Source organism: Chelonus insularis, unplaced genomic scaffold (assembly GCF_013357705.1).
Source record: "Chelonus insularis isolate UGA/USDA-ARS -01 unplaced genomic scaffold, ASM1335770v1 contig_261_pilon, whole genome shotgun sequence".
Classification (NCBI taxonomy): Eukaryota; Metazoa; Arthropoda; class Insecta; order Hymenoptera; family Braconidae; genus Chelonus; species Chelonus insularis.
In genome coordinates this window covers 226,275-253,047 of record NW_023276453.1, presented here as the reverse complement: position 1 = coordinate 253,047, position 26,773 = coordinate 226,275, and the positions used below count along the sequence as shown (strand labels likewise).

Sequence of the window (26,773 nt, the reverse complement as noted above, 5' to 3'; positions counted from 1 at the left end):
TTATTATTTATAACTGAATGACCTCGTGGAGTATGAAATATTTATTACGTATATATAAAAATGGCATTCGTACGCTTATATAATTTTATTTTTAAAAATAATTAATACGACAAAGGGAATAATAAATATCCATTAATATGAACTGAATTTATTAATTCCATTCAAATTTTAGCGGTAGTGGCGCTGTAATCAGTAATCCTGTTCAAACTAAATGTGTTGACTCAACACATGTTGAGTTGTTTGAGTTGTCCTGAACACACTCAATCTTTGATGTGGTTTTATATGTGATATTATTTATTACTCAAAATGGATATTTCTTATTATGACGATAATGAATGTAGTGAGTGCAATGATTATGATAGAGTACAACAAATTCCAGAAACTTTTCAGCATAATTATGAAAACTGTTTAATCCCTAGTGTTTATGGAACTCTTGAATATCTGTTTCCATTATTTTTATTCAACATTATATTCAAATTGTTAATAACACAAGCCGGTAAATGCAGCTATTATTTTATTCCAGTTTTCTAGAATTATAATTTTACTTTTAGATAATAAAAATAATTAACGCTACCATCTTTAATTCTTTGTTCAAAATAAACTTCAACCTTACAGCTTCTCTAAATCTTCTCCAAATCTTTTTTAAAGCTTCTTTATATGTTCGGTCTTTTTTTAAGATTTTTCCGAATTTTTTTTAAATCTATTCCTAATCCGTACCTCATCTTGCTTAAACCCTTACTAAACCTTCTTCCGTATATCTTCCAACTTTCATATTCCAGTAGTTTAAATAACTTAATATCAATATAAACTGTATAAAATAAGTTTATAGAAGTAAAGAATATTTTTTACTAATTTCAGGGAAAATTTCATCAAATGAATTACTGCACAGTATATCAATAATTTTTGGAATATTTATCATTTATTACTTTGTACCTGAAAGTCTATACTTATTATTAATCTATGTAATCATATCGTATGGATGCTTATGCTTACCACTTAGGCCATTACAAAATTATCGAATTGAAATGTTTATCATAAGTTTAGTAATTATTTTATATTGGTAAGTGATCTTATAATTAAGAATCATGAAAATCATTAAATAATTAGTATACACTCTTAAAATATTTGAATCTGATTGATTTCTCTTTCAGTGAATATACTATGGATCCCGTAGCGTGGCATAAAATTCGTAGTGTGATCATGATAGCAGCAATGAAAGCCATTAGTATGTCTTTTGATAAAGCCACTAGTACACCACAACCTTTTTTATTACTATCAAATTTTTTACAATATGCTGGATACATTTTTAATCCTAGTACTTGTTTATTTGGTCCCTGGATTTCATTCCAGGATTACATCACTTTACTAACTCATGTTGAGTCTGAAAAAAGTATTTGGGTAAGAATCTTATAAGTAAGAAGATTAATTAAGGGTAAAAATCAATAATATTGAAAATATTTGTAATTCGATTCATTGGTAGATTACATTTATTAAATGTAAAGCAATTTAAAAATTGACTTATTTTCTTTATTTATTAATACTAAATTATGAATAAATTTCAGATATTTTCATACTTGTCAATTCACATATTTTATTGTTTTTAGGTAACATTACCACTAAATATTTTTAGAACATTAAAAAGTCTCTCAATATCTCTAACGTTTTTGATAATGTCTAATTGTTGGACTCAGTGGTTTATATCAGAAGAAGCCCAACAATTTACTGGTGGAAAGTGAGTATTTCTATTTTTTTAAAAGTCATCTTCAAAACAATATTTATGATAACTATTATTTTTCAGATGGTTACTTGCATATAGAGATGCATTATCATTCAGAACATCCCATTATTTTATATCTTATTTATCTGCTACCCTTCTTATAATAGGAGGCAGTACACCATCATCTTTATCATCATTAACAACTATCACCAGACCAATTGATATTGAAATGCCTCGATCGTTGGTTCAAGTTGTAATTTCTTGGAATGTTCCCATGCATACTTGGTTAAAATTATGTAATTATCTGATATAATTATTGTATTCGTTTAATTGTTTTCAATTTGCTATTTAAAATCGGTTTTCATTGCAGACATCTTCCGTCCTGCCGTTCGGAGCATAGGAAAATTCAATGCTGTAGCTCTAACTTATTTAACCAGTTCATTGCTCCATGGTTTAAATTTTCAATTAGCCGCTGTTCTTTTAAGCTTAGGTTTATATACGTATGTAGAATTTCAATTACGACATATTCTTGCTAAAACTTTTGACGCATGTATTTCTGCAAAAGAATGTCCATCGTCTTCCGGAAATATTAATAGTAAAATTTGCCGTTATGAAAAACATTGGTACAATAACGGATGGGTTTTTCTCGTTAATTTTGCATTCTCAGCTCTTTCAGTATTTCATTTAGCTTATTTAGGATTAATGTTTGATACATCAGACTTACAAGAGACTGGATATAATTACTCTCATACCATAGAAAAATGGTCACATCTTGGATTTGCCAGTCACTGGGTAGCCTTTACAATGTACTTAATTTACTTCTTCATCAAGTGATCAAACTTAGAGTAGAAACTTAAATTTTATAAAGTATTATAGATATATTTTTTATAATTTTTGTACTTTTTTATATTCAATATAGTAATTTTTTTGTCGAAACCATATCTGTGAAAAAGAAGACTAATCAGAGAAAATTTAGATAATACATGTATTAATGTATTATAGGCAGTGCAGTATTGTGTACAATAAATTTTTGATATAACATTTAAGAGTTGTAAAAGTATTGATTTTGTGATAAACTTAACTCAATATTGAACAAATAATGAGCAATGTATTAAAATTTGTTATTCAAATTATCGGTTATCACTGATTGAAAAAATTGTGAAGGGCATTCGAATATTATCAGGATATTTTAGAGATTGATCGTCACATAAAAATAACGAGAATGACTTTGTTATTTATTTAAATTTTTTAGATTCGAATATACACTTTTACTATATCTTATGTTAAATCTATAATCTTAAGTGCTGCATATGCAGTGTATAAATACTATGATGCCAATTTTTTGGCATTTCAATAGAAATTGAATACAAATAATATCTTTAAAACTTCCAGTATTAGACTAAAAGTTTATAAAACATTTCCATCAACAATTGCGTTTTAATAGTTTCTAAAATGCTAAATTTTTTGTATATATTTATATATAATTCATTTCATCATAATTTTGTCTTGTTAATTTTTTTAGTTTACAAATACTACTTATAGATTATTCGGTATCATTAGTTACGAAGAATCGGTATTAGTGGAGGATTTTTAATGTAATTATTATGATTAAAAGATGCCATAGATGATATGAATATTTTCGGGATTGATGCACAATTATTCACGATACTGTCAAAGGGTTTGGGCGATGTGACCTTCGTTGGTGTTGTTGGCAGCAATAAGATATTTTGCAATTAACTCATCTGCCTAGTTTTTGCTCAATATCATCACCCTCATCGTCACTAAGAACATCGGTTAATCATCTGATAAAATGCTGTTTTTGAACTTAAAGCGTCACGCTCTCTGCAAGTCATAAAAGCAAACCAGGTTTTGATTATATCGTTAATCTGACATATTTTTAATGGCCCACATACTATGATCGATACAAGGTATGCTAAAAGTACAACCGATGAGTAAATAATTCTAAGTAAAAAAGGCACTTTTTTGTATATAATTTGTATATAATTGCTTCTGATATTAATTTCCTTAATACAATTAGTAAAAATTAATACTCTAAATATATTACAATCATGATAAATACGCGAATTCTAACGTGTAATCTCTGTAATTCGAACTAAGTTGTTATATAAATTTATATATCTTTATTACATAAAATATTATTCACATAAGTACTTTCTAATATTATACTAATCTAAATGATCACTGTTTTCATAGTTCGGATTATAGAGATGAAACTATAATACAAGGTACATTTAATATTGCGCAGAAATCAGTAGCACCTTATCATCAATCAATGATTATAAGAAACTTACTGTTTCATTAACTTGAAGCGATTGACGCGACCAGAGGCTGATGCAGATCTAAGAACCATACTCGTGCTAGACGGTGATTGTTGATTCGCGTTCGTTAATTTAGATGATCCTTTTTGACGAATTTCTTTCAAGCATGATTCCCGAACATTAGATCTTGTCACTGGCTTCGAAGAAATACACATCGATTTAACGGTACTTGACGTTCCAGAGTTATTCGCATTTTGCATATTCGTGATACATGCTTTTGATCTGACATAACACGATGATTTACATGAAGTTCTATAATAAATGAGCATAATAAAATAAATATTTACATATTTTTCTACGTCTAATAAAGAAAAATAATTTTGAATTGTTTTAGAAAATATTTACCTCTTTATGAGAGTCGATGTAGTAGTTGCTGTCGTTGATCTTGGTAGCAGTCTTTTATTGTTCGTATCTTTTTTCGTTCCCATCACTGAAGCCATGGCACTTTTAGTATGGCCATTTCTTGTGTGTAAAAGAATACCTAAGTTTGGACTAAAAAAAATATGCATGATAAACAACTGTTTTAAACATTTAAATAAACTAAAAAATAAAATTACTTGGTAATAAAAAAGAAAGATTCATATTAAAATATAATATTATGAATATTAAAATAAGTAATTATCATTAAATAAAAATGAGTTTATATTTACAGTACTACACTGGGTTGTCCTACTGATTTTCTCCTCATAAAGTTATTCGTAAAAGTAGCCTTCCTCTGTCTAGCCATTTTAATTTCATTCAATTTATCACCTTGAGTCACAAGAGCTAACTTATTTGGACCATTTGTTGTACTTGTTGTGGGTACTGATGACGGTGACGAATCGTCAAGTCGAATATCGTCGACTCGATGTACGATTCTAGAGACATTGTCATGTACAAGATTAATATTTTCAGATGGTAATGACGTATCTAATGATGATGGTATTAGCGTCCATGATCCATTCGATCTGCCTCTTTTGGAGTAAATTCCTCGAGGATGCGGTGGATTTCCATTTTCGGCTTTTAATGGCTCTTTCAATAATGAATGTAGATATTCTTCATTTCTAAAAAGACAGATTATACGGAATGATTATAAGTGATAAAACAATTTGTAATATAATTAGTATCCAAAGATAATTAGATTGTAAATTAATTGTAATATAATCTTACCTTTCGAGCCATCGTTGTTGATGCCCAATAACAGAACCTGGTCTGCATATTCTAATCCATGCAATCGTTTCGTGGGCGGACAGATGATAATGTTTCATTATATAACAACCAATCAACGATCCTGTTCTACCAAGGCCAGCCTTACAGTGAACAGCAATAGCACCGCTTGTATTTTCCGCTATCTTTAAGAATTGTCCAACAATCGCTTCTGTAGGCGTCGATCCGTCTCGAAAAAAGAGATCTTTATGATCAAATCCGGCATTGATAAATCGTGCTGCTTCATATACTTTCTTATTAAGTCTCACTATCGTTGTAACATTGTTTTGTCGGAAAAAAGAAAAATATGATTCTGGTGAGTGTAAGGAATATCCATTTTCATTGTTTAACTCTGCCTGGGGACCGCAAAATGCAATAAATTTTTCAGGAACTATCCAATTGAGATCTCCGTTTTGTACTCGTTCATAATATTCATATTCTTTGAAATTAAAATCGTCGAAATTAAAGAAACCCAATTTATGACACTTTTCAATAGCATTTAGACAATCTTTCAAAGATATCTGATAACACGGAGGACCAATTGAAGCATCTCTGAACATAATATAAGGTTGACTGTTATATGTGTTTGTCAACAATTCATAGACTTCGTCAGCAGTTTTTTTTAAGTATAATATCTGTGAAACAAATACAAATTATGGTTGTTTAGTCGGGTTAGTGATAGTTACAAACTTTTTAAAATAAATAGAAAATATTTAAATAACTGTGTTAAAATCTTCATGACACACTTACTGCATAACTGCCTGCCAGGAATGCTGCATTGACTCTTTTTTCACTATTTAGTGTAGTATAGTGAACGATGATTTTTTTCTTAAATGCCGGTGTTTCCAATATTTTTTCTACTTTACAGCAATACCGATATAACATTGCTAAATTTAATGGTCCAAAGTCAGCATAAAAGTTTTCATAGACTAATTCATTGTCGATGCTGAAGTAATGAAAATCCTGAGTGTTTCCGAGTATTTTATCACATTTCAAAGTTACAAAATAGAATCGCTCTGTGTACAAACAATTAAATAATCAATAATTAGTAAATAGAAATAAATAAATAAATTTATTAGTTAAAGACAATTTAAAAAACTATCAAATACCTTTTATTAATTCTGTACCAAATGCTATTGTATTATTGGAATTCTCCATTGTAAATTATGATAGTTATTAAAAAAATAAAAATAAAATTTATATAATATAACTCACTAAAGTATATCAATAGATTAACAAAAATATAAACGCATAGTCGGATTGACAAATAAATATACAATAAAATTCATTCTTAATAATTGGAGTTAATGATGTAACAATAGTATAATACTGCAGATTAATTCCTCCAGAACAAGAATAATAACAAGCTCATAAATATCTTCTCGAATGATAAACGCTACTAATCGTCAAAACGTTTGTCATGTATACAATACACGTTACACGACGAGACGCCGACGAGTAGATAATGACGACACTGTGTACGACCGTCAATATGACCGTTACAAAATTTAAACGTCTTCACATGTATTGCGCACAATACATAAACCCACATTATACGTATATAAATACTGTGCTGAGTACCGATGAGCGATAACTATGCAGTAACTTCAATGGTTGACAAATAAATGCACCAAAATGTTCACTAATAGATCAATCTTTCGAATTAAATACGTTATAATTCTCCCAATTACAATCGACAATATGTAATTCACATGTAAAAATGTTTATCAAACTTTATCAAATATTAAATCTCCCTAGATATAGATAAAAATAAATTATATTAGAATTAGAATGCTAAATTGTAGATTTGTATTATTTTTTGACCCAATTCCATGTGCCATGTTGTATGAGGATTTTATACTTAATAATATTTAAAAACACACTATGAAAATAGTTTATTATTATCCATTCGAGTTATTTACACATATTAGTTACAAATTTACGTATTTTCTGACATTTAATACTCCAAAACGTTTAAATTTTAAGGTACTGATGGGTAAACACTGGTATATTACGTAGTAAAGTATCGAATACTCATGAATGTTGATAATGTAGGTTTGATCAAGCAAATTATCAATGCTATAAGTTGTGAAGTTTAAATAGACTGGGTAGTGCTAGGTTACACTCATTCTTCTTTTTCTTGGTATTTGATTGGGTGGTGATGTGTAAATCAGTCACAACCTTTTCTTGCGTGTTATTTCACGTACAAGAATTTGGTATAATGCGTTGAACGAGAGAACGTAGAGTAGTGTGTACTACGAAAAAGACCTTGAGTAGTTCAACCGAATCTACGAGTCTCAAATCGCGTTTAATTCTTAAGTTTTAAACAGCGTTGTAACGTGTGAGGTGTAAAGGTTCATTTAAAATGAGCCTGGCTAATCTTATAAAGCCATCACAATCTGGTATGTATTTTCTCTGTAACGAGTTAGGTAGTTTGCATTTGTTATTTATACCAGAAAGAGCAATAATATAATAAAAAATGTGTTTGCACAATGTGCTTAGGCCCATTGAAGCCTGCAAGTAATTCTTGGAAACGTGATCCCCCCGATGAAGGTAAAAAATTTTGAAAGTTATACCTTATTTTACTCGACATATGCATTTTTGTCTAAATATCACTCATTCTAATTTTATTTCATTTTATAATGTTCCAGATAAAGATAACTCCGAGCCAAATGCAAAAAGACCACGATATTCGTGGTATGTTACTCTTGAAAGCGAATCGTCTAGAGATGCTACTAGTAATGGTGAAAGCGATAATGAATCAATTCACAGCATCCAAGATCAAGAAACTGGTATGTTATAATAATATGAATTTTTTAGATATATATTTTTTTATCATTCAAATATTAATCACATTTGTTCTTTTTTCAGAATATGCAAGAGATACGTCAGACACTTCTACATGGATTAGTACGAGTGACGAATACCATCCGGAGAACGTGTCGTTTCAAGTCGAATATGACGTGGAATCACTGTCTGAATCAGACAATCCATTCCTCAATATCTCGTCTTCCGATCCAGAGGTATTAAAATTTTATTCAATCTATTCAGTTATTCACTTCGTTGAATAAGCCAACTAATTCATTAATTTTATTGCTTCTCAGGATATCTTGACAGTTGGTGTATTTGCTAGCCTGAGCAGTTTAAGCGACTCTGAAGTTCGGCAGCAACAGGTTGAAGATACTGATGTATCACTAACTTCTGAAGATAGTGAAATTAGTAAAGCTGATTATTGGTCGTGTATTCAATGTAATATGAAAAACAATAATCCTCTTTTTAGATATTGCGAGCGATGCTATCAGGTAACTTTCATTTTCATAAATAAAATATAATGTAAAACCACGAAATTTACATATTCATCTATGTATAAGTGACTAATGGATTTTTTACGTTTAGTTGAGGAAAAACTTTTTCCCACCTCGGCCGAAACGAAAGAGGAAACATGATAAGAAGCCGATTGATAATAAATTAGAAAATGAAACAGCATCAGAAAATAACTCACAACAATTATCGCGAATGGATTCTGGATTGGGAGGATCGAGTCAAGAGAGTCAATCATTTTCATTATCATCATCGCAAGCTTTGGAGTCGGATATGGAAACAGAAGATAGAATGGTTTTTTCACCAACATCATGCTCAAATAATTTGATATCAAAAGATGCTTCCATTGATGAACGTCACGGCAATATTTCTGGGCAGTTTGTTAATAATCCAACCGGTTTCGAAGTGGATAAAGATGAGGTCGATGCCAAAGTTACGTCTTTCAGTTTAAAACATTTAAGTGGTACAGATACAATATCTGTTAGTAATGATAAGAAAAATCAAAAGACTGAAACAAATTCGCAGAATGACATTAAAATATTAAGTAACAATCAGAAAGAAAAATCTGATGAGAGTGAAAATAAACTTTGTCTTGTTTGTACGGTAAGCCCGAAAAATGGAGCGTTTGTTCATGGAAGTGTTTCGCACATTTGTTGCTGTTATCAGTGCGCTGTAAGAATTTGGAGAACAACAAAACATTGTCCCATTTGCAAGAGGAAAATAACTAATGTTTTAAAAGCATTTTATGTTTAATAACATAAACATCTGGAACATTGTGGATATATTAAACAAAAGATAATTTTAATGTTTAATTTATAATAAATTTAAACATTGTTAAAGCTTTTAACACACAATAATATATTTTTATAAATTTGAAAATCATTTATGCGAGAATAATGAATGAAGAATGTATTTAATTACTGACAACAATTGCAATAATTGTATTCTGTGATTATTGAGATAGAAAAGACTGACCGAACTTATTACACATAAAAAATTAAAAGAACTATTTCGTGTCGCCATCTCCAGTAATCTTGCATATTTCAACAATGGTGCTCAATTATAACAATGTAACAACATGTAATTTCAGTAAATATTCTGGAAATTTCAAATTTCTAACTGCATTTATTTGTTTATTTAATAAACTTCATGAAAGAAATTTTATTGCCAAATGTAATATTTTTATTTATTTTATTCTCGATCGTCAATAATACCTTTGATCGATAATTTATCTGCAATATCTATTTATAAGTTATTTATGTTTTGAAAGATGGCATCAACTGCCTGTTTCAATACGTTTCCATGCGTTTTTGTGTTGTTTTGAGGGGGACCACGCGAATTCATTACGCGATAAATAAATCTGTGAAAAAAGTATAAAAAAGATAAGTAAATCGCTATTACCCAAGAGCTGTTGAGTTAATTAGCACTTAAGATTAAGTATTGTCTTTTATTCACAGTAAATATCAGTGAATTTTTCATTGCTTATAAGAAAAACAGGTTAATAATGTCGGCTTTTTTAACTCGCAAACTCGTTAGTTCAGTTATCTCGTTATCGAAATACTCTCAAGCTGGTTTATTATCTGTAAGAAATTTAAATTTATTAGAATACCAAAGTAAAGAGTTATTAAAAGATTGTGGTGTATCAATTCAAAATTTTACCATTATTGATGACATTAAGAAGGCAGATGCTACTCTTGATAAATTTCGTAAGTTTTCTTTCTCTAAGTTTTCATTTGCATTAAACCATTTATTTTACAATGAAATTGCTATGTTTCTTATGATGCATATAATAATGAATCTATTAATTTATTTAGGGGTTAAAGAGTATGTCATTAAAGCACAGGTATTGGCAGGTGGAAGAGGTAAAGGTTGGTTTGATAATGGGTTTAAAGGAGGTGTACATTTAACAAAAGAGTAAGTGTTAATTAATTTTTTTTTTTGTATCAATAATAGTGATTTCATATTTATTAACATTAATAAAAAAACTTTAACAAAATAACAGTCCTAAAGCTGTTGTCGACATCGTGAAAAATATGTTGGGTCACCGGCTTATTACAAAACAAACCGCAAAAGATGGAATACTTGTACAAAAAGTTATGATAGCAGAGTCAGTAAATATCAAAAGAGAAACGTATGTGTGTATACTTATGGACCGATCACATAATGGACCAGTACTCATTGCCTCACCGGCTGGCGGAATGGATATTGAAGCAGTAGCGGAAAAAAATCCAGAAGCTATTAAAACTATTCCTTTAGATATTTATTATGGTGTTGATGATGATGTAGCCAAAGAAGTAGCTGATTTTCTCGGGTTTAAAGAAGAGGAAGTGAATAAAAAAGCAATTTACGAATTAAAAAATTTATGGAAATTATTCGTTGATATTGATGCCTTACAAATTGAAATCAATCCTTTTGTTGAGACTGATGATAAACAAGTAATTGCTGTGGATGCAAAAATTTCATTTGATGATAATGCTCAATTTCGACAAAGAGATATTTTCGCATTGGAAGATGTAAGTGAAAAAGATCCTCGAGAGGTTGATGCTTCTAAACATAACTTGAATTATATTAGTATGGATGGAAATATTGGATGCTTAGGTAATATAATCATAGACATTTTATTTTTAAAATAATTTTTTCTCAAGTTTAAATCTATTAATAATTTCCATTCTTTTGAATGCTAATGTTATAGTTTCAAATAATAATTTGTAATATATCATGTATTTTCTTGTAGTTAATGGCGCTGGATTAGCCATGGCGACAATGGATATAATTAAAATGAATGGTGGAGAGCCGGCCAACTTTTTGGACGTCGGTGGGGGTGTAACTGAAGAACAAGTTTTCGAAGCATTCCGTATTGTTGCTGAAGGTATAATTAAATAAATTATATATTTAATAAATCACAAAATTTTTTTTACAGTTCATTAATGATTTTTTAATAGGTACATTGAAAAATAAAAATTAATATGATAAATAAATTATTTCTATCGTAGCTTATTGTGTTAGTTTAAATTTAACATGACTAGAGTATGAAGCTAAATAAATTAAATTCAATTAAAGTTAGATTGAAGTACTTAACGTTGTTATTGACATCAATTTTAATCAATTTTACGATTTATAGACCCAAAGGCTAAAGCCATTTTCGTCAACATCTTTGGTGGAATTGTAAACTGTGCAACCATTGCCAAAGGAATGGTAGCAGCAGCTAAGACATTAGAAATAAAAAAGCCTGTATTGGTAAGACTACAAGGAACGAACATGATAGAAGCGCGAAAAATTCTTCAAGAATCAGGACTGCCTTTTACCATGGAAGGAGATTTAGATGAAGCCGCAAGGAAAGTAGTGGCTGCAATAAAGACTTAAATTTTAATATTAACTAATGAAAAGCTTATTAAATAAGACGGGATAAATAAGTAGCGATAAACAATGCTCAAATAATGATCAAATCATAAAAGTTTTTTGATAAAAAATAGAAAACATAAATACGAAGTTAGAGTGAAAAGAAGAATGATAGAGTGTGAATTTGATGCTATTGAGGAGCAAAAATATTCAGACAATAAGATTTAATTATGTTATCAAAAGTTGTTTAAGACTTGAGTATCTAAATTCTAAATACTTTAACAATGACAGAATATTTTAGAAATTTAAAACTTACAAATCCCATATATCAATTTAAAGATTGATAATGTTCAATTTTATAAGATGTGTTGATAATTTTTTTTCTGTTTTCTTTTGTTATTTAAAAATATTTCGATAAATATTATAGCAAAGTTTATTAATTTTTTTTTCATTTCATGATAAAGTTTTTTTTTCCATATTTCATTTATTTCTTGCATTGTCAAATTATTTTATTGATAATGTGATATAATCAAAAATATGACTATAAATAATTTTTATCATTTGTTATCATGGATAATATTTCGGATACCGATAATATTTTAGGTATCATAATCTTTTCGAATTTACTGACGTCAACTTTGGATATGATGGAATCTATTTACGTACAACAATATAAAAGATTACAAAAACCATTCAATTAACATCATTAGATATCATTTACAACAAATGAGTAAGAATGAATTTGATAATTTACTTTTAATTAATTAATTATAGAAATATATTTTCATTATCTTTTTGCATTTCACTCTATATTTATATTGAAATGAATTAATTACAAAAACTATTAATTATCTAAATGGCATATAAATAATATTTTGAGTGAGAAGTAGAGAAAGAATGAATTATTTGATTTTTGACAGGTCATTAAATATACTTTTCCTTTATTTATTATTATTCATCTATCTCAAATTTTATTCCCGCTACAAGTCTAGCATGAATATATTTTTATCTTTAGTAATCCCTCAGGTATAAAATATACCGAGTTTATGGTGAAGAATCTTCAGTGAAGATTGAATAATCTCTTGATTCTAAATCTAAAACATTGATCCCTACTTCCGACACCAAATCTACATATGAATCTTTCAGTAAATATTTGAAAATATACCTTGTTTAGTTCTTTACAAAATTTTTTATAAAAAAATTAATTTTGTATTTTTTAGACATCATTTTATAAAGTTGAGAAAAATTTCTATCAATTTTTAATATTAATTTATCTGGTTCAATAATGAAAGGGAAAGCCGCGATTTTTTCGCCTGTTATGGTCAACACGGAGTCGCGAAACTCGGTCGAAGAGAAAAAGAGATTCAAGAATTACGGCTCATGATGGACTTAAAGATGTGAGTAAATGTTAACACAAGTTTCTTTATTAGATGAAGTTGACTAAATATGGTTTGTGATTTTAAAGTTGTTTTCGAAGGCGACGTCGTATTTCGCCAGACTTCTCATAATATAATATACATTCGTTGATAAAATTGTACATGTAATGTACCAATAAGAGATCATACCATGAATATAAAAATACTCATTTCATAACTTTGAAAATGTTGAATTTTTTGATAACTTTTATAAACTTGAACTTAATAAATAATAGAAAATAAAAATTTTAATTCATAAATAACTTTGTAAAGCTTAAAACAGACTATTGTGTTTATTTTCACAAGCATAGCATCTATAGAATCTTGACAAATTTGTGAGACAAATATTTTTAACACAATTGGCATTTTCAACTTGTCATTAGCTCATATATAATAACTAATTTAATTTTTTTATCTTCAAATTCCGATCCAGGCTTAACTTAATGAATGACCTGATCATTGATGGAGGCGTTATCATTTGTCATTGAAAAAACATATCATTGTCCTATAATTTTAAATTTCCTAAAGCATTTGAGAGGATATCCATCAAATTTATAACGAAATAAAGCAATAACTGATAATCAATTTGATTAATTTATGAATGAATCATTTGATCAATTAGTTTATCATCAGTGGTGCATTCAAATAATTAGACATGATATAACTTATTTTTATAACGATAATCATCATTGTTATTTATACTAAAACTGACATTGAATAAATTCTAAGAATTTAGAATCGATAAATAATCATTCTAAAGAACTCAGAGTCCTGAGTTCCTGTAAATTTAAGAATACAATAAATTGAAATTTTTTTTTCAGAATGAATGAAGAAATATAATGAATAAGCTGGGTTACACTTAGTATTCGTTACATTGGTCCTTTCATCATGGTATAAAATCCTCAGTGAATTTGTGTGTGGTAGAGAAACGCTACCGTGTATATATAGCCCGATTTCATTCCCCTCCTGTGTTGTTTCGGGGTAAAATCGGGGGAGTGCGGGGTGCATACAAAGCTAAACGTGAGCCACGATGAACTATTCTTGGAGAACTTCACTCAGACCTGCTTTTGCTTTTGAAACGGCGCAAGTAAAACGGCTAAACGCCGACGACGACGCTGTCGTTCTTGAGAGGTTTTTTCGTTAAAAGAAATACTTGAACTCGAGTGCTATTATCTGGATCAATGCGATCCTTCTTTTCACTGTGATCATCAAGCATTCGTCAGCTCTTCGAGAGCGAAAGAGTTAAAGTTTGTGCGAGTGTCTAGAGCAGTGGAATATTTTTTTATTTCATCTTTTTAGCTAACCTTTAAATTAATTTTTAAAAATAATTATATTTACGAATTATTTATAAGGTAAGGATCACAATTGCTTTACAATTTATTTTAATCATGGTGATTTATTTCTTTTATATATTTCCAGTAGTAGTTGTGATTATTTTAAAGCTGTGAAATTTGACGTTTGGCAACCAGAACTGAGTTAAAAATTGAAAATAATTTTTGTTAACGTAGAAAAGCTCATAAACCATATGATGTAATGTCTTGGTTTACTGCTGTAAGATATTTATACTATTTTTTCATTTTTTTTTTTTTATATCATATGGCAAACTGTTTATTTTTATGATTTGTAGACAAGTAAATCCGGTACTTTAAACTTGGGGGGCTTGTGAACTACTGTTTAACAGCTTTGAATATGATCATATAACTCTGATAATATATAACATTAATTATTGCATTTATTTTTAGCTACCATTAATAATAACTTTGGTATTATCTTTTTAATTCAATTTCAGACAGTTATAGAGTCTAATTGATGCTTGAAAATAAGATACAACTAATAAACTATTTTTGAAATATAATCAACTTGTTTTTCAGTTGAACATATCTACGTAGATATTGGTTTTATATATAATTCATAAGTACATAAATAAATATTTTAGATAAAAATAATAAGCGCAGTGTCTGTAAACAAACAATTAAATAAATTAAAAATAATCAATAGCAATATAATTAAATAAATCATTTTTTGCTATAAAATTGTCTGAAAATGATTAAAAAAGTTTGTTGAAAAAAGAATAATATACTTTATTGATAAAAATTAAAAGCTATTTCAAAAAGTTTATCATTTTTAAATTGGAGCAGTTTAGTTTCGATGAGTGAAGATATTTCTTTTTTTTAAAGGCAACTTCTGTAAAATGAAACCGGTAGTCCAACTTTGGAGCAAGATATTTTTTACCAATCAAAAGGAATAATAAATTTTCTAAAAGTAAAGAGATAATAAAAATAATTGTTAAATGGATATTAAATAAATAGGATTTTTAAAATATAGATTAAGTCATACATTGCAAAAAGGATAAAGTTTGTGATTAAGTAAGTCTTGTTATCAAGAACGTGTCCTAAGTGATTTTAAATGGCACTTAATTACTGTTTAAAACCGCAAAAAGATGATTCACATCTATTAATAAATTTTTAATCAGACATTACAAAATTTAGTGAACAATAACTAATGTCAGTAATGTTTATAACAAACATTTGTTTATAAAATAACAAACATTAATTTTTTTTTATTAACTGTTAAGATTTTGTTTTTATTTCATAAATATTTTAATTTATCATATCGACTAGTTATAAACATTTGTTTATCAAAAATTTTTTTTACTTCTAAAGCTAACATTATAAAGGTTGAGTTCAGTGTTTTATTTATAAAAAAAAAACGATGAAAGAAAAAGACGATTAATAATGAATCAAATACGATGAAGTAAAGTAAACGTCCTACTTATCCAAAACAGATGATGAGAGCTTCTGGTTTTGTTTTTTTCCCCTGCTGGGGTAAATCTTCATACACATTTAGCTTGCGTAATCGGTTACATGATTTTTTTTTACATGCTTTTCAACTCAAATAATACTCTCATTTACTTTTTCAGGGTCAGTCCTGAAAACATAACAGAGAAGACGTGCATCTCAAACTGGAAAAAATTGGGCAATACATCTAAACGTCAGCTCCATATCAATTAAAAGCTGACTGACTGCAAAACATTGTAAAGGATCTAGAGAATTGTAGACTCCAGACTGGATTCTATGCGCACGCAGGAATAACACGCGCACACGCCTTACAAACACCGGCAGAATCTGGGTAAAAAATAAAAGTAAGAAAAAAAAAATAATAGATACAAAGTAGGCTTAAGAAATAACTTAAAAGGAATCTCGTCTAGACTGACTCATACTGACCCACAGGCCCATAGTCGACTGCTTAGTCCCAGTGGATCAACTTTTCTCCCCACTTAATTCCAGCTCATCGTCATCACCACTGTCTCCTACCTCGTGTTCCACGCCGGCCGATAAAATGAATGAGAATGATAAGTCAGTCAAGAGTGAGAACTCCCAGGCGGAGGAAGAAGAAATGTTTGAGCGGGAGCTCGCTGAAGATGCTGAGTGGAAAAGGATACAGCAAAATACATTCACGAGATGGGCTAATAAACACCTCAAGGCAATCAACAAGTATATCAATGATTTGGAGTGTGATTTGTCTGATGGATTAAACTTAGTGAGTTTAATTGAAGTTCTATCACAAAAACGTCTTCCAAAACACAACAAAAAGCCCAACTTTCGATCACAAAAATTAGAAAATGTGGCTGTGGCATTACAATTCCTTGAACGCGAAGGCATACGAATTGTTAATATTGGTAAGTAATTGCTTTTTTATTAGTATTTATAAATTATTACTCAGAGTATAAGAATTTATTAAAATCCTTTCCATGAGAAAGATATTGAAAAACTTATTAACAAAGTGGTTTTATTTCTTTCTGTTTATGATACATAAAAGTGTAGCGCGTGGTATCGAAATTCACAAAAGCGATACGAGAAATTAAATCGATTCTCGTGTTCGCGTGACCCGGGCATAGCCTGGGAAGCCGGCTTCTATATACACCATCCTATTCAGCTGCATACTGATGCCAGGACAATACATTTTCATCCTTGGAATTCTTTTCTCGCGCAGGCTTTTATTAATTACGTCAAGCACAATAATAATACAAGGATTATATCTCGAGAATATAATAAATATTTTCCAAGGGATTCTAAATTATTACTGAGTGATTTAAGAAATGAAACATACCAAGTTTAGGAGGTTAGTTTACGTTGTGATTTATTCTGATTATAAGAAGGCTATTACAGGTAGCTAATTAGACTGTTTCTTAGTGATTCATACAAATTGCTGCATCGTGACGGTGGTGGTGTGTAAAAATCGATTAAATAAATGGAATACAGTGTTGAATTTTGCATAGCAAATAGAAGAACATATTTTAGGCGGGAAAATATTTTTTATGATAGAAGATAAAAATACTTTCTATCAAAAAGCAATAAGAAAGAGAGAGAGAGAAGCATTAAATTGACATTTTAATTAAAATTTTATATTTATTAAATTAAATTACAAAGGACTTTTTTATAAGTGATAAGAGTGCTTGATTACAATCGTATGGGAGAGTTACATTTTATATTAATTAAATATTTAGATGGCAATTTTAATTAATAATAATTCAACTCCAAAAAAATGAAAAGTTAATAAATGAATTATTTTCAATATTAAAAATGAAAAAATATTGTTATAAATATTAAATTTTTCTTTTTATTAATAAAAATACTGTCATATAATATCTTCTATTAAAACAGTATCAAATCAAAATGTTCTCTACAAATCGTTCATCGATTGCCAACGATTGGATCTCTGATCAATAACCGGTTTTTTCTATCAACATCTTGGACCTTTATTTTTTGGGGGAAATAATGTTAAAATATTTAATAATACACTTTATTATTGTGAAAAAGAATTTAACTAGAAATTGAACTATTTTTAATTAACCCTAAGAGGATAAAATTATTTTTATATCATGTAGAACATCCGATTTCCTATGTAAATACACTTAAAAGTATATATATATACACATGTATACACGAGACCACGATAAGTTTAAGAATATTTTGCGTACATAAACAGATTTTTTATCAATGTTTGGTTAAAAGTCTAGAGTTTCGGAGCTCTTGCATTTATATTTGCAATTCATTTTTGAGGGAAAACTCTGATAATTAAAGTTTGTATTTGACAAAGAATGCGATATAATGCGGGTGATGTTAAAATGTAGGCACTCAGCCAAAATGACCTTGTACTGGTCAACAAAACCGCCCACTTTCTCTTTAGCAACAAAAACGAGCCAGAGAGTCAAAATTGTCTGGTACGTAGTCGCGAATATTAGCTAAATTGTATGACTGTCGTCAGCCATATAATAATAAATAATAGTCATGAATAATTTTTTAGAAATCTAAATCATTAAAATATTAATTTGACACTTGGCTCACGTACGTGTGAGAGTCAATTGTAATAACGCCTGGAGGTAATTGAACAATACACTATAACGTCATCGATGAAACGTTTGCTTAGCTTGATAGCATCTGATGTCATCCAATTACCGGATATAATTTATCCTTTTTTTGAATTCCATCAAGATCATCTTCAATGACTTATTTATGACTAAAATTAGAAAACTGTGGTCATCGGTGATAAAAAAACTTATGATTAATATTTTCTTCAAAAATACTGGGATTTATCAAGAATGAATTTATGTAATATTATTCTATAATATTAAATTATTTTTTAAAATAATTTTATTACAAATTTATATTATTTCTATTGAATTCAATTTAACTTTGTTATGATAAAGGAAGCTTTTCAACATTATTTAATATTCATCAATGGAAGAGAATGGTTTTTTATAAAATTAAAAGTTGTAATACATTGTAATAAAGTTTCAAAGCACATGAAACTTATAAATTGAATCAATAACTATTAATTGTAGAACAAGTTTTGATAGAAAATGTTGAAGCAAATGGATAGGAAGGAAAAGTTAATTTGAAAACGTATATAAAGTTGTCGATGTTAAAAAGCAAAGTTTGTCCTTGAGTTTTGCATTTAAGTATTTTTTTATCATCTAGATTCATTAGATATTATTGCGATTATGTCTTCTGTGAGTAATAAAATAATAATTAATGAAGACTTATGTATGGAAGGAACTCATACAGTTACTATTTCAATTAATAAATCACAATCTATACGGTCGTCTGTCACATTCAATTGTAATTCTGTTTTTTCTCAGTTTGCATCTTATGCCTCATTGTAGTAATTCTGATTATTCACATATAGTCACCGCTCTCACATTTAAATAACGGAAAAAAGTAATTATAATTTTTTTACAATTTGTATTGTGAATAAGAGAAAGATTTAAAAAAATAGAACTATAATTAAAAATGAATTAAGAGCTAAAAAGTCAACTGTTTTGTGCAATTTTAAATTAGATTTTAAAATGAAAGATTAACTTATTGTAATAATGGAGAACAAAAACTTGTAATATTTATAAAATAGTGATTCATTTTAGTTAAACTTAATCATTATTTACACTTATAATGCTTTCAAGAATTATTAACTTTTAGTTGTGAGTTAATGTCGATTTTATTATAAATATAACTTTCATTTGTTCTTTTTGATTAATAGAAATCAAAAACCAATTCTCAAAAATGATATTAACTTTATTTAAATAATCTTTATAATTTGAAATCATAAAACATTCAAGTTTTGGATAAAAAATAATGCAAAATCTTAATGCTCAGAACAAAAGTATCATAATTAACGTCTTAATTGTTGGCAACAATCAACACATGTACGTTACGAAACATGAGCTGTCTTTTGTATATCATGAATCGTGAAGATCACTTCTTGGTTACTGAACACCTTTTTGTAGAATGGTTGTCTAAATGAAGAACCGCTCTTACATTGAGGAGAGCTACTAAGCCAACAGAAGACGGATAAGCTTAAAGAGAATGTATGAGGCTATCAAGAGCCACTTGATATTGAATAAGATTTTTTTTACAAGAAGCTTAACTTTGAGTTAAGCAAGTAATATTATTATATATTGAACTTAGTAATACTTAGGAGATAGTACAAGTAGGAGCTTCTTCATAACGGGTCAATCAACTTCAAGTAGCAGTTGTCGATTGGTTTTGATTGATGCTCTGTCAATTTCCACTTCCTTGAATCCGAAAACACTTGGAAAAAAATTCCTTTCTTGTTGAATCATCAGTAATTTTACTTTCCTACATCTAAAATTTGTAGGATGGATAATAAATACATTCATTGAAGATTGAATTAAAAGTCTGAGTTTAATATTTCTTCAATTGATTTAACCAATCAGCTATTTAATATGCCTTTGAAACAATTAAACATTTATTCCTTCTAAAAATGGTTTGATTCATCAACTACAGTTGTTGAAATTTTTTAATTAAAATTATTGTTAAATCGATCGTTTGTTGAATGTTGGAGATCCATTAAAAAACACTTTTAAACAGATGTTAGTTACATTAGATTAACAAAACAAGACTTTTATGATAAAGTAGGGGAATTAAAGAGAAATTACGTCAAAAAAGGTGAAATGTATGTGAATTACGTCTGCAAATGTGACGTCATTAAATAAGATGGTAATTGCTTAAAATAACACATGAATCGCTGACTGAATACTTTCATCTTCTTTCTGAAACACGTCATTATTATCATTTCTTACCAACATTCTCTTTTACTTCAGCCGATGAAAAATTCCACCTGTAGCTCTGCTACTTGACGTTTACACATTTCAATAGCTTAAAATAAAACAACAAATTGGCATACTCTTATCTCTTATAATATATCGTTTGGAGCTAATTTACATGATGATTTTAATTTGAGCATATCACAACCGTCAACCAGGTGCTTAAACACTATTTAAACTATGTGATTATTATTTTAACATTTTTGTGATAATTCTTTATTTAAGTTTGAATTTATCAAAATTTGATGTTATTATATTTTTATATAGAAAAAGTCATGAAAATATTCAAATGTTATCAGTTTATTACGTAAAATTATATTTTTTAAAGCTAACGTTTCTATTATCAAGAAGAAAAAAAATATATGCTGATTAACGATTAAAATATAGGGCCTGATGTTATTCAGCTGTTGAGTCATCAATCTTGAAATATTTGTATTCAAAATGAATTGTATGATTCAGAAAATACGACTGGCAGACAAAGTTTGTCGAACGTGTACATTCTATTTTCTACAATCGCACTCTCATGCCGCATTTATGCACACCCACGTGGATGAATTTAGCTACAATAAAACACTCACTATTTATCTGCAGTTTTTATTTATTATCTGTCTACTAAATATAAAATTCTTAATGGATTTTCATGCTAACTCGGTTAATATTACTACTCAGGCTAGTAAGAAAAATGATTTTTCCAACAAATCATCAAAGACATGAGATATTTTGAGTAGTGTTTATTCATGATTATTGAATTAAACAATACAAGAGATGAATTTATATTGAAAATAAAGAGTTAGGTGTTGACTTTCACTTTGAATTAATGAATAATTTAGTTGAAGGTCATTGAACGATAAGCATTAAGAAATTAAATTAGAGAATATATTAATTGAGCAGCTTTGATTTCAATTGGGTTACTGATTTTTAATTTTTTTAATTTAAAAAAAAGTATTTCAATAATTTTCATTTATTAATCTTATTTAGTTGGCTTGAATGAATGAGTCAATTGTGAATATGAAAATCTGTTGGACGATACAAACTAAACATGTGTCTTTAAATAAATCTCATGTATATTTATCCAAGTATCTATAGTATGTATAACCAATGAGATAACTCATTGTATGTATATATATTTTTTTTGCATAGATTCCTCAGACATCGTCGACTGCAAGTTGAAACTCATACTTGGTTTAATATGGACCCTCATTCTCCATTACTCAATATCCATGCCAATGTGGAACTCCGAAAACGACGAAGAGAAAAATGCCACTCCAAAACAGAGATTGATGCATTGGATCCAATCAAAATTACCTGAACTGCCTATTAATAATTTTACGTCCGATTGGAATGATGGAAGAGCTGTTGGTGCTTTGGTGGATGCTATCGCACCAGGGTTATGTCCAGATTGGCAAGATTGGAACCCCAAGGATGCAGTTCAGAATGCTTCTGAGGCCATGGGTCTTGCTGATGATTGGCTTAACGTGCCACAGGTAAGGAATGCTATTCGATTTTTCAATTAAGCCGTCAAGAAAATTCTTCAAGTTATTACTCAATAGTCTTGACCTCAAATATACTCAAACAAAATAAAGAAAATTTTAATTCAAAGTTTTTCCTAATTATGATGTAAGATTTAAAACACTTGTTGAATATAAATAGTAAAACTCTTTTATTTTTGCAGTTGATCAGTCCTGAGGAAATGGTAAATCCAAATGTTGATGAATTATCAATGATGACCTACTTATCACAGTATCCAAATGCTCAATTGAAACCTGGTGCACCATTGCGCCCAAAAACCAATCCCAACAGGTAATTATTGTGCTAATAAATAAAAAAAAAATTATATCAATAATTAGATACAATTATTATTGTCACTTTTTTTATAAAAAATTAGTAAAAATTGTAATCAATGACAATAATAAGTAGAAATAGATATTTATTAGATATAAAGTAAACTGCAGAATTGTAGATACATAGAATGGTAAAAGAAATTGTAAGAACAAATAATAATTAATTTATTCATTTTTTTCTGGTCGCAGCGTGCCTCCGCCCCGGTAAGTCGGGATGCGTAGTATTATTTATTTTTTAATCAGTGGTTTAAGCATTTATCATTGCCGTAGTAGAATCAAGGAAAAATATGCCTTTTTTTCATCTAATCATGTTTGATCTATAATATAAATTAATTTGATATCTAACACGTCGAGATTTTGGATTTTTGGCTGCTCGACGAATTCACAAATCCCACAAGAAAATCATTCAATAAGATACGTTCCAAATATAAAATAATTTATATAAAATATTTTAAAATAAACAATCATTTAATGGATCATAATTCTGTAACATAAAACATACATCATTTTTTTATAAAATATTTTATTTATATGTATTCTTATGTTTGGAATAATTCTGAATTTTTTGTGGGAAAGCATTGATGATTACTAGCAAATAGCTGGTGTGCAAGCGTGTGGTAACAGTAAAATTAAATTATTGTCTAACGCTTGTAACCGACTGGCAATATATTAATGCGTAGAAGTGTGGAAGAAGGAATCAGTAATGGCTATCTAATGCATTTACTTAATTCAACCTAATTTTTAAAATTAATTATTCTTTTATTTCTATTTAGAGTTCGTGCTTATGGACCTGGCATTGAACCAAAAGGTCCCATCGTTAATGCACCTGCTAATTTCACCGTTGAAACTTTCTCTGCTGGAAAAGGAGATGTAGAAGTCATTGTTGATGATCCTAAAGCTCAAAAATTACCAGTAGACATTCGATTCAATAATGACAGAAATCTTACATATTCAGTTTCTTACACACCTAAAACTGAAGGACCGCATAAAGTAAGAGTTCTCTACGCTGGACGTGAAATCCCAAAGAGTCCATACACTGTTATGGTTGATGGAAAACCAGGTGATCCCAGTAAAGTTACTGCAAGTGGACCTGGTCTTCAACCTGACGGTGTCATTGTCAATCGACCGACTTACTTTGATATTTTCTGCAATGATGCTGGCCGTGGAGTGCCAGAAGTAATAATTTTGGATCCGCAGGTAATTAATATCAGATAATAATAACTTTATAGCATACTTCTATCATCAAAGTATTATTCGAAGGTCTTTATCAAAATGTTATTCATTAAATTGGACATTTAATCGATAATTTATGAAAATAATTCTATTTAAGTATAACAGAGTAAAAATAATTTATTTTAAAGAGCTAAAATTAATTAATTATTAAGTTAAATGTTTTTGAAGTAGTTAAATACTTATTCTCTTATTTTTTTTCAGAGTAACAAAACAACAGTACCAGTGAAACTTCGTCAAACCTCTCCCAATGTTTGGAGATGTGAATATTCATCACCGATAATCGGCTTACACTCAGTCAATATTTTCTTTGCGGGAAAATTGATTCCCAAAAGCCCAATGGGAGTAAATATTGCACCAGTATCAGATGCAAAAAAATGTCGAGCATATGGTCGAGGTCTTTTACCCAACGGTGTTCGAGTTAAAGATGTAGCAGATTTCGTAGTTATCACCAAGGACGCTGGTGAAGGAGTGCCTGAAGTTCGATGTATTGGTCCTGGTGGTGTTAGTTTGCCAATTACAATCAATAAAGTTGATGCAAATAATTACAAATGTTTCTATGTACCGGAAAAAGACGGTAGACATGTCATTATGATCACATATGGTGGAAAAGAAATTCCTAAATCTCCATTTGAAGTAAATGTTGGACCTTACAAGGAGTCTTCAATTAGAGTTTTTGGTCCTGGACTTTATGGAGGAATGGTTAATCATCCAGCAAGATTTACTGTCGACACTAATGGAGAAACTGGAGCTTTAGGCTTTTCAATTGAAGGACCATCTAAAGCTAAAATTGATTGTCATGATAATGGAGATGGAACTGCTGACGTGACATATTTACCAACCGCACCAGGCTTTTATGCTGTTCACATTCTTTGTGACAATGAAGATATTCCTAAGAGTCCGTATCTCGCTACAATTCAACCTGAAGCTGACTTTCGTCCAGATCAAGTTGAGGTTCATGGACCTGGAATTCAACCAGAAGGTGTTGCTCGAGACAAACCTACGCATTTTACTGTAGATTCTAGAAAAGCTGGACAGGCTCCACTAACAGTTGCAATTCAAGATGCTCTGGGAAGAGAAGTACCAGTGAAACTGGACAACAAGCATGACGGGACAGTTCAAGCACATTACGTGCCAACATCTGGTTCTCAGCACGTAATCATGGTAAATATTTTCTTAAAATGACAGGTAATATGAATTAAACGATTTCGCTGAGTTAAATATTAGCTATGCTTTACTTTTTGCGTTGAAAGTAAATGATTGAGGCATTGAAAGTTATTAGTGCTATGAAAATTGTTTTCGGTCAATTTTGACGATCAATCTCTTCAGTTTAATATTGCCATTAACTAAATAAATACAATACTTACAAACTGTTTTTAGAAATTATATTATATTATTTTGTAGTAAAAAAAAATATTTCATATTTTCTTATTCACAGTGTGAATGAGTTAATATTTTTACCACGTAATAAATCACATTAAAGAGTTTTAAATTATAAATTTAATTCAGCTTCACGAATGATAAATCAAAAGATTAATAAATAATGAAATTTAATTTATGATCATCAAATAAAATATAAAATTTTTATAGGTAAATTATGGTGGAGTTGCAACCAAAAAATCTCCATATCGTGTGAAAGTTGCTTCACCACTGAACCCAGCTATGGTAGCAGCCTTCGGACCAGGTCTAGAAAAAGGAATAAAATCCAACACTCCAACTCATTTCAATATTGATTGTCGTGAAGCAGGAAATGGAAATCTAGATGTATCAATGAAAAATCCTGATGGCCATGACGTTCCTATTTCTCTCACAGACAATGAGGATGGAACTTATACTGTTGATTATGTTGCACCTCAACCAGGAACATACACCGTTAATCTTAATTACGGCGGCCTTAAAGTACCTCAGTGCCCGATTAAAGTTAACGTTCAACCACATGTTGATGTATCAAAGATCAAGGTCGATGGACTTGAAACTAGTGAGTACTTTATCTTACTTAGAAAAATTAATGAAATATTTTTTTATTTCATAAAATCACAATCATTAGGACACTTTAATTACGACAACTGACGGAAATGTACGTCTATAAATCGCACTAATTTATAGGTTTACTGTGCGGTGTGTTGCTACGAGACACATAAAAGTAATTAGGCAGTGATTTATATTTAATAAACCTACTAGCAAAATGATTGTGAATTACTTTAGATTTAGGAAGAATATTGTTTAAAAAAGTGTCTAATGTTACATTATTGGTAAATAGCCAGTTCTAAAATAATTCGAGGCAAATCCTAGCATAATGAGTTTTTCTGGCGAATTTACAATTTTATTTTAATGATTCTATTAAATTAAAAAGTATTTTCTGCCACATTAGCATTCACAATGTCATCAGATAATCCTTGATGTAATTAATAAAGTGAAAATGTCAATTTATAAAGATAGTTAGAGGGTTGTTATAAATTAGTGATAATTATTTAATTAAGTTTGATAAACTAGAATCGGATTTTGAAAATTTAGGTCGCAAATTGTCCCTGGCGTATGATTAGCGCGTCATTTCTGTGGACCCTCGACGATGTTTATTTTCAGATCTCATAAATTCTTCGGTGCGGTTACGTAGCTTTAACTTTCAGCTAAAAATATGATAATTTACATTTAACTTGACAACGTTCATGTAAAGAATTAAAAAAAATTTTTGATTTAAAGATAAATAATTGTTAAAAAAAACATTTTTTCAACTTTTTCCTGTTTATTTTGATAAACAACTC

The 26,773-nt window shown here is 29.2% G+C and overlaps 5 protein-coding genes across 7 annotated transcripts in view; 4 read left to right on the top strand and 1 right to left on the bottom strand.

The window, feature by feature from the left end:
- The first annotated feature begins 244 nt into the window (after window positions 1-244).
- Window positions 245-2,763, top strand: por (Protein-serine O-palmitoleoyltransferase por). Its single transcript, XM_035079975.1, has 6 exons — window positions 245-496; window positions 859-1,060; window positions 1,152-1,398; window positions 1,605-1,732; window positions 1,799-2,013; window positions 2,088-2,763. The coding sequence occupies exons 1-6, from the start codon at window positions 307-309 to the stop codon at window positions 2,549-2,551; spliced, it is 1,446 nt and encodes a 481-aa protein (XP_034935866.1). The 5' UTR covers window positions 245-306; the 3' UTR covers window positions 2,552-2,763.
- Window positions 2,764-3,120: 357 nt separating this feature from the next.
- On the bottom strand, window positions 3,121-7,267 carry LOC118064988 (dual specificity protein phosphatase CDC14C-like). Its single transcript, XM_035079974.1, has 7 exons — window positions 6,351-7,267; window positions 5,992-6,257; window positions 5,206-5,876; window positions 4,707-5,099; window positions 4,402-4,548; window positions 4,030-4,308; window positions 3,121-3,559 (listed from the first exon to the last, which is right to left on the bottom strand). Exons 1-7 carry the CDS (start codon window positions 6,397-6,399, stop codon window positions 3,499-3,501), a joined length of 1,866 nt encoding a protein of 621 aa, XP_034935865.1. The 5' UTR covers window positions 6,400-7,267; the 3' UTR covers window positions 3,121-3,498.
- Window positions 7,268-7,451: 184 nt separating this feature from the next.
- LOC118065011 (E3 ubiquitin-protein ligase Mdm2-like) lies at window positions 7,452-9,674 on the top strand. Its single transcript, XM_035080016.1, has 6 exons — window positions 7,452-7,643; window positions 7,744-7,794; window positions 7,893-8,033; window positions 8,113-8,264; window positions 8,346-8,543; window positions 8,638-9,674. The coding sequence occupies exons 1-6, from the start codon at window positions 7,607-7,609 to the stop codon at window positions 9,313-9,315; spliced, it is 1,257 nt and encodes a 418-aa protein (XP_034935907.1). The 5' UTR covers window positions 7,452-7,606; the 3' UTR covers window positions 9,316-9,674.
- A 189-nt stretch (window positions 9,675-9,863) lies between these two features.
- ScsbetaG (Succinyl-coenzyme A synthetase beta subunit, GDP-forming) lies at window positions 9,864-12,320 on the top strand. Its single transcript, XM_035080003.1, has 5 exons — window positions 9,864-10,268; window positions 10,377-10,476; window positions 10,565-11,160; window positions 11,297-11,431; window positions 11,684-12,320. Exons 1-5 carry the CDS (start codon window positions 10,067-10,069, stop codon window positions 11,923-11,925), a joined length of 1,275 nt encoding a protein of 424 aa, XP_034935894.1. The 5' UTR covers window positions 9,864-10,066; the 3' UTR covers window positions 11,926-12,320.
- A 2,039-nt stretch (window positions 12,321-14,359) lies between these two features.
- The window catches only part of cher (filamin-A), a 30,084-nt gene continuing 17,670 nt past the window's right edge, over window positions 14,360-26,773 (top strand). The window contains exons 1-9 of one of the 3 annotated variants that reach the window (XM_035080010.1): window positions 14,364-14,668; window positions 16,237-16,458; window positions 16,547-16,995; window positions 22,081-22,424; window positions 22,613-22,740; window positions 22,971-22,985; window positions 23,555-23,978; window positions 24,216-25,175; window positions 25,602-25,989. In XM_035080010.1, the coding sequence (XP_034935901.1) occupies window positions 16,656-16,995; window positions 22,081-22,424; window positions 22,613-22,740; window positions 22,971-22,985; window positions 23,555-23,978; window positions 24,216-25,175; window positions 25,602-25,989 (2,599 nt within the window). In that variant the 5' untranslated portion in view covers window positions 14,364-14,668; window positions 16,237-16,458; window positions 16,547-16,655. Of the gene's footprint in view, window positions 14,669-16,236; window positions 16,459-16,546; window positions 16,996-22,080; window positions 22,425-22,612; window positions 22,741-22,970; window positions 22,986-23,554; window positions 23,979-24,215; window positions 25,176-25,601; window positions 25,990-26,773 lie in introns of all 3 variants that reach the window. The other 2 variants (XM_035080015.1, XM_035080011.1) reach the window with 2 other exon arrangements.

Coding starts and splice junctions, on each gene's coding strand:
- por (XM_035079975.1), top strand. CDS start 307: ATGGATATTTCTTATTATGACGATAATGAATGTAGTGAGTGCAATGAT. Junction 497..858: donor ATTGTTAATAACACAAGCCG/GTAAATGCAGCT, acceptor TACTAATTTCAG/GGAAAATTTCATCAAATGAA. Junction 1,733..1,798: donor CAACAATTTACTGGTGGAAA/GTGAGTATTTCT, acceptor ATTATTTTTCAG/ATGGTTACTTGCATATAGAG.
- LOC118064988 (XM_035079974.1), bottom strand. CDS start 6,399: ATGGAGAATTCCAATAATACAATAGCATTTGGTACAGAATTAATAAAA. Junction 4,549..4,706: donor GGACAACCCAGTGTAGTACT/GTAAATATAAAC, acceptor TATTTTTTTTAG/TCCAAACTTAGGTATTCTTT. Junction 3,560..4,029: donor CGCTTCAAGTTAATGAAACA/GTAAGTTTCTTA, acceptor TATGACTTGCAG/AGAGCGTGACGCTTTAAGTT.
- LOC118065011 (XM_035080016.1), top strand. CDS start 7,607: ATGAGCCTGGCTAATCTTATAAAGCCATCACAATCTG. Junction 7,644..7,743: donor TATAAAGCCATCACAATCTG/GTATGTATTTTC, acceptor CAATGTGCTTAG/GCCCATTGAAGCCTGCAAGT. Junction 7,795..7,892: donor ACGTGATCCCCCCGATGAAG/GTAAAAAATTTT, acceptor ATAATGTTCCAG/ATAAAGATAACTCCGAGCCA.
- ScsbetaG (XM_035080003.1), top strand. CDS start 10,067: ATGTCGGCTTTTTTAACTCGCAAACTCGTTAGTTCAGTTATCTCGTTA. Junction 10,269..10,376: donor TGCTACTCTTGATAAATTTC/GTAAGTTTTCTT, acceptor TAATTTATTTAG/GGGTTAAAGAGTATGTCATT. Junction 11,432..11,683: donor ATTCCGTATTGTTGCTGAAG/GTATAATTAAAT, acceptor TACGATTTATAG/ACCCAAAGGCTAAAGCCATT.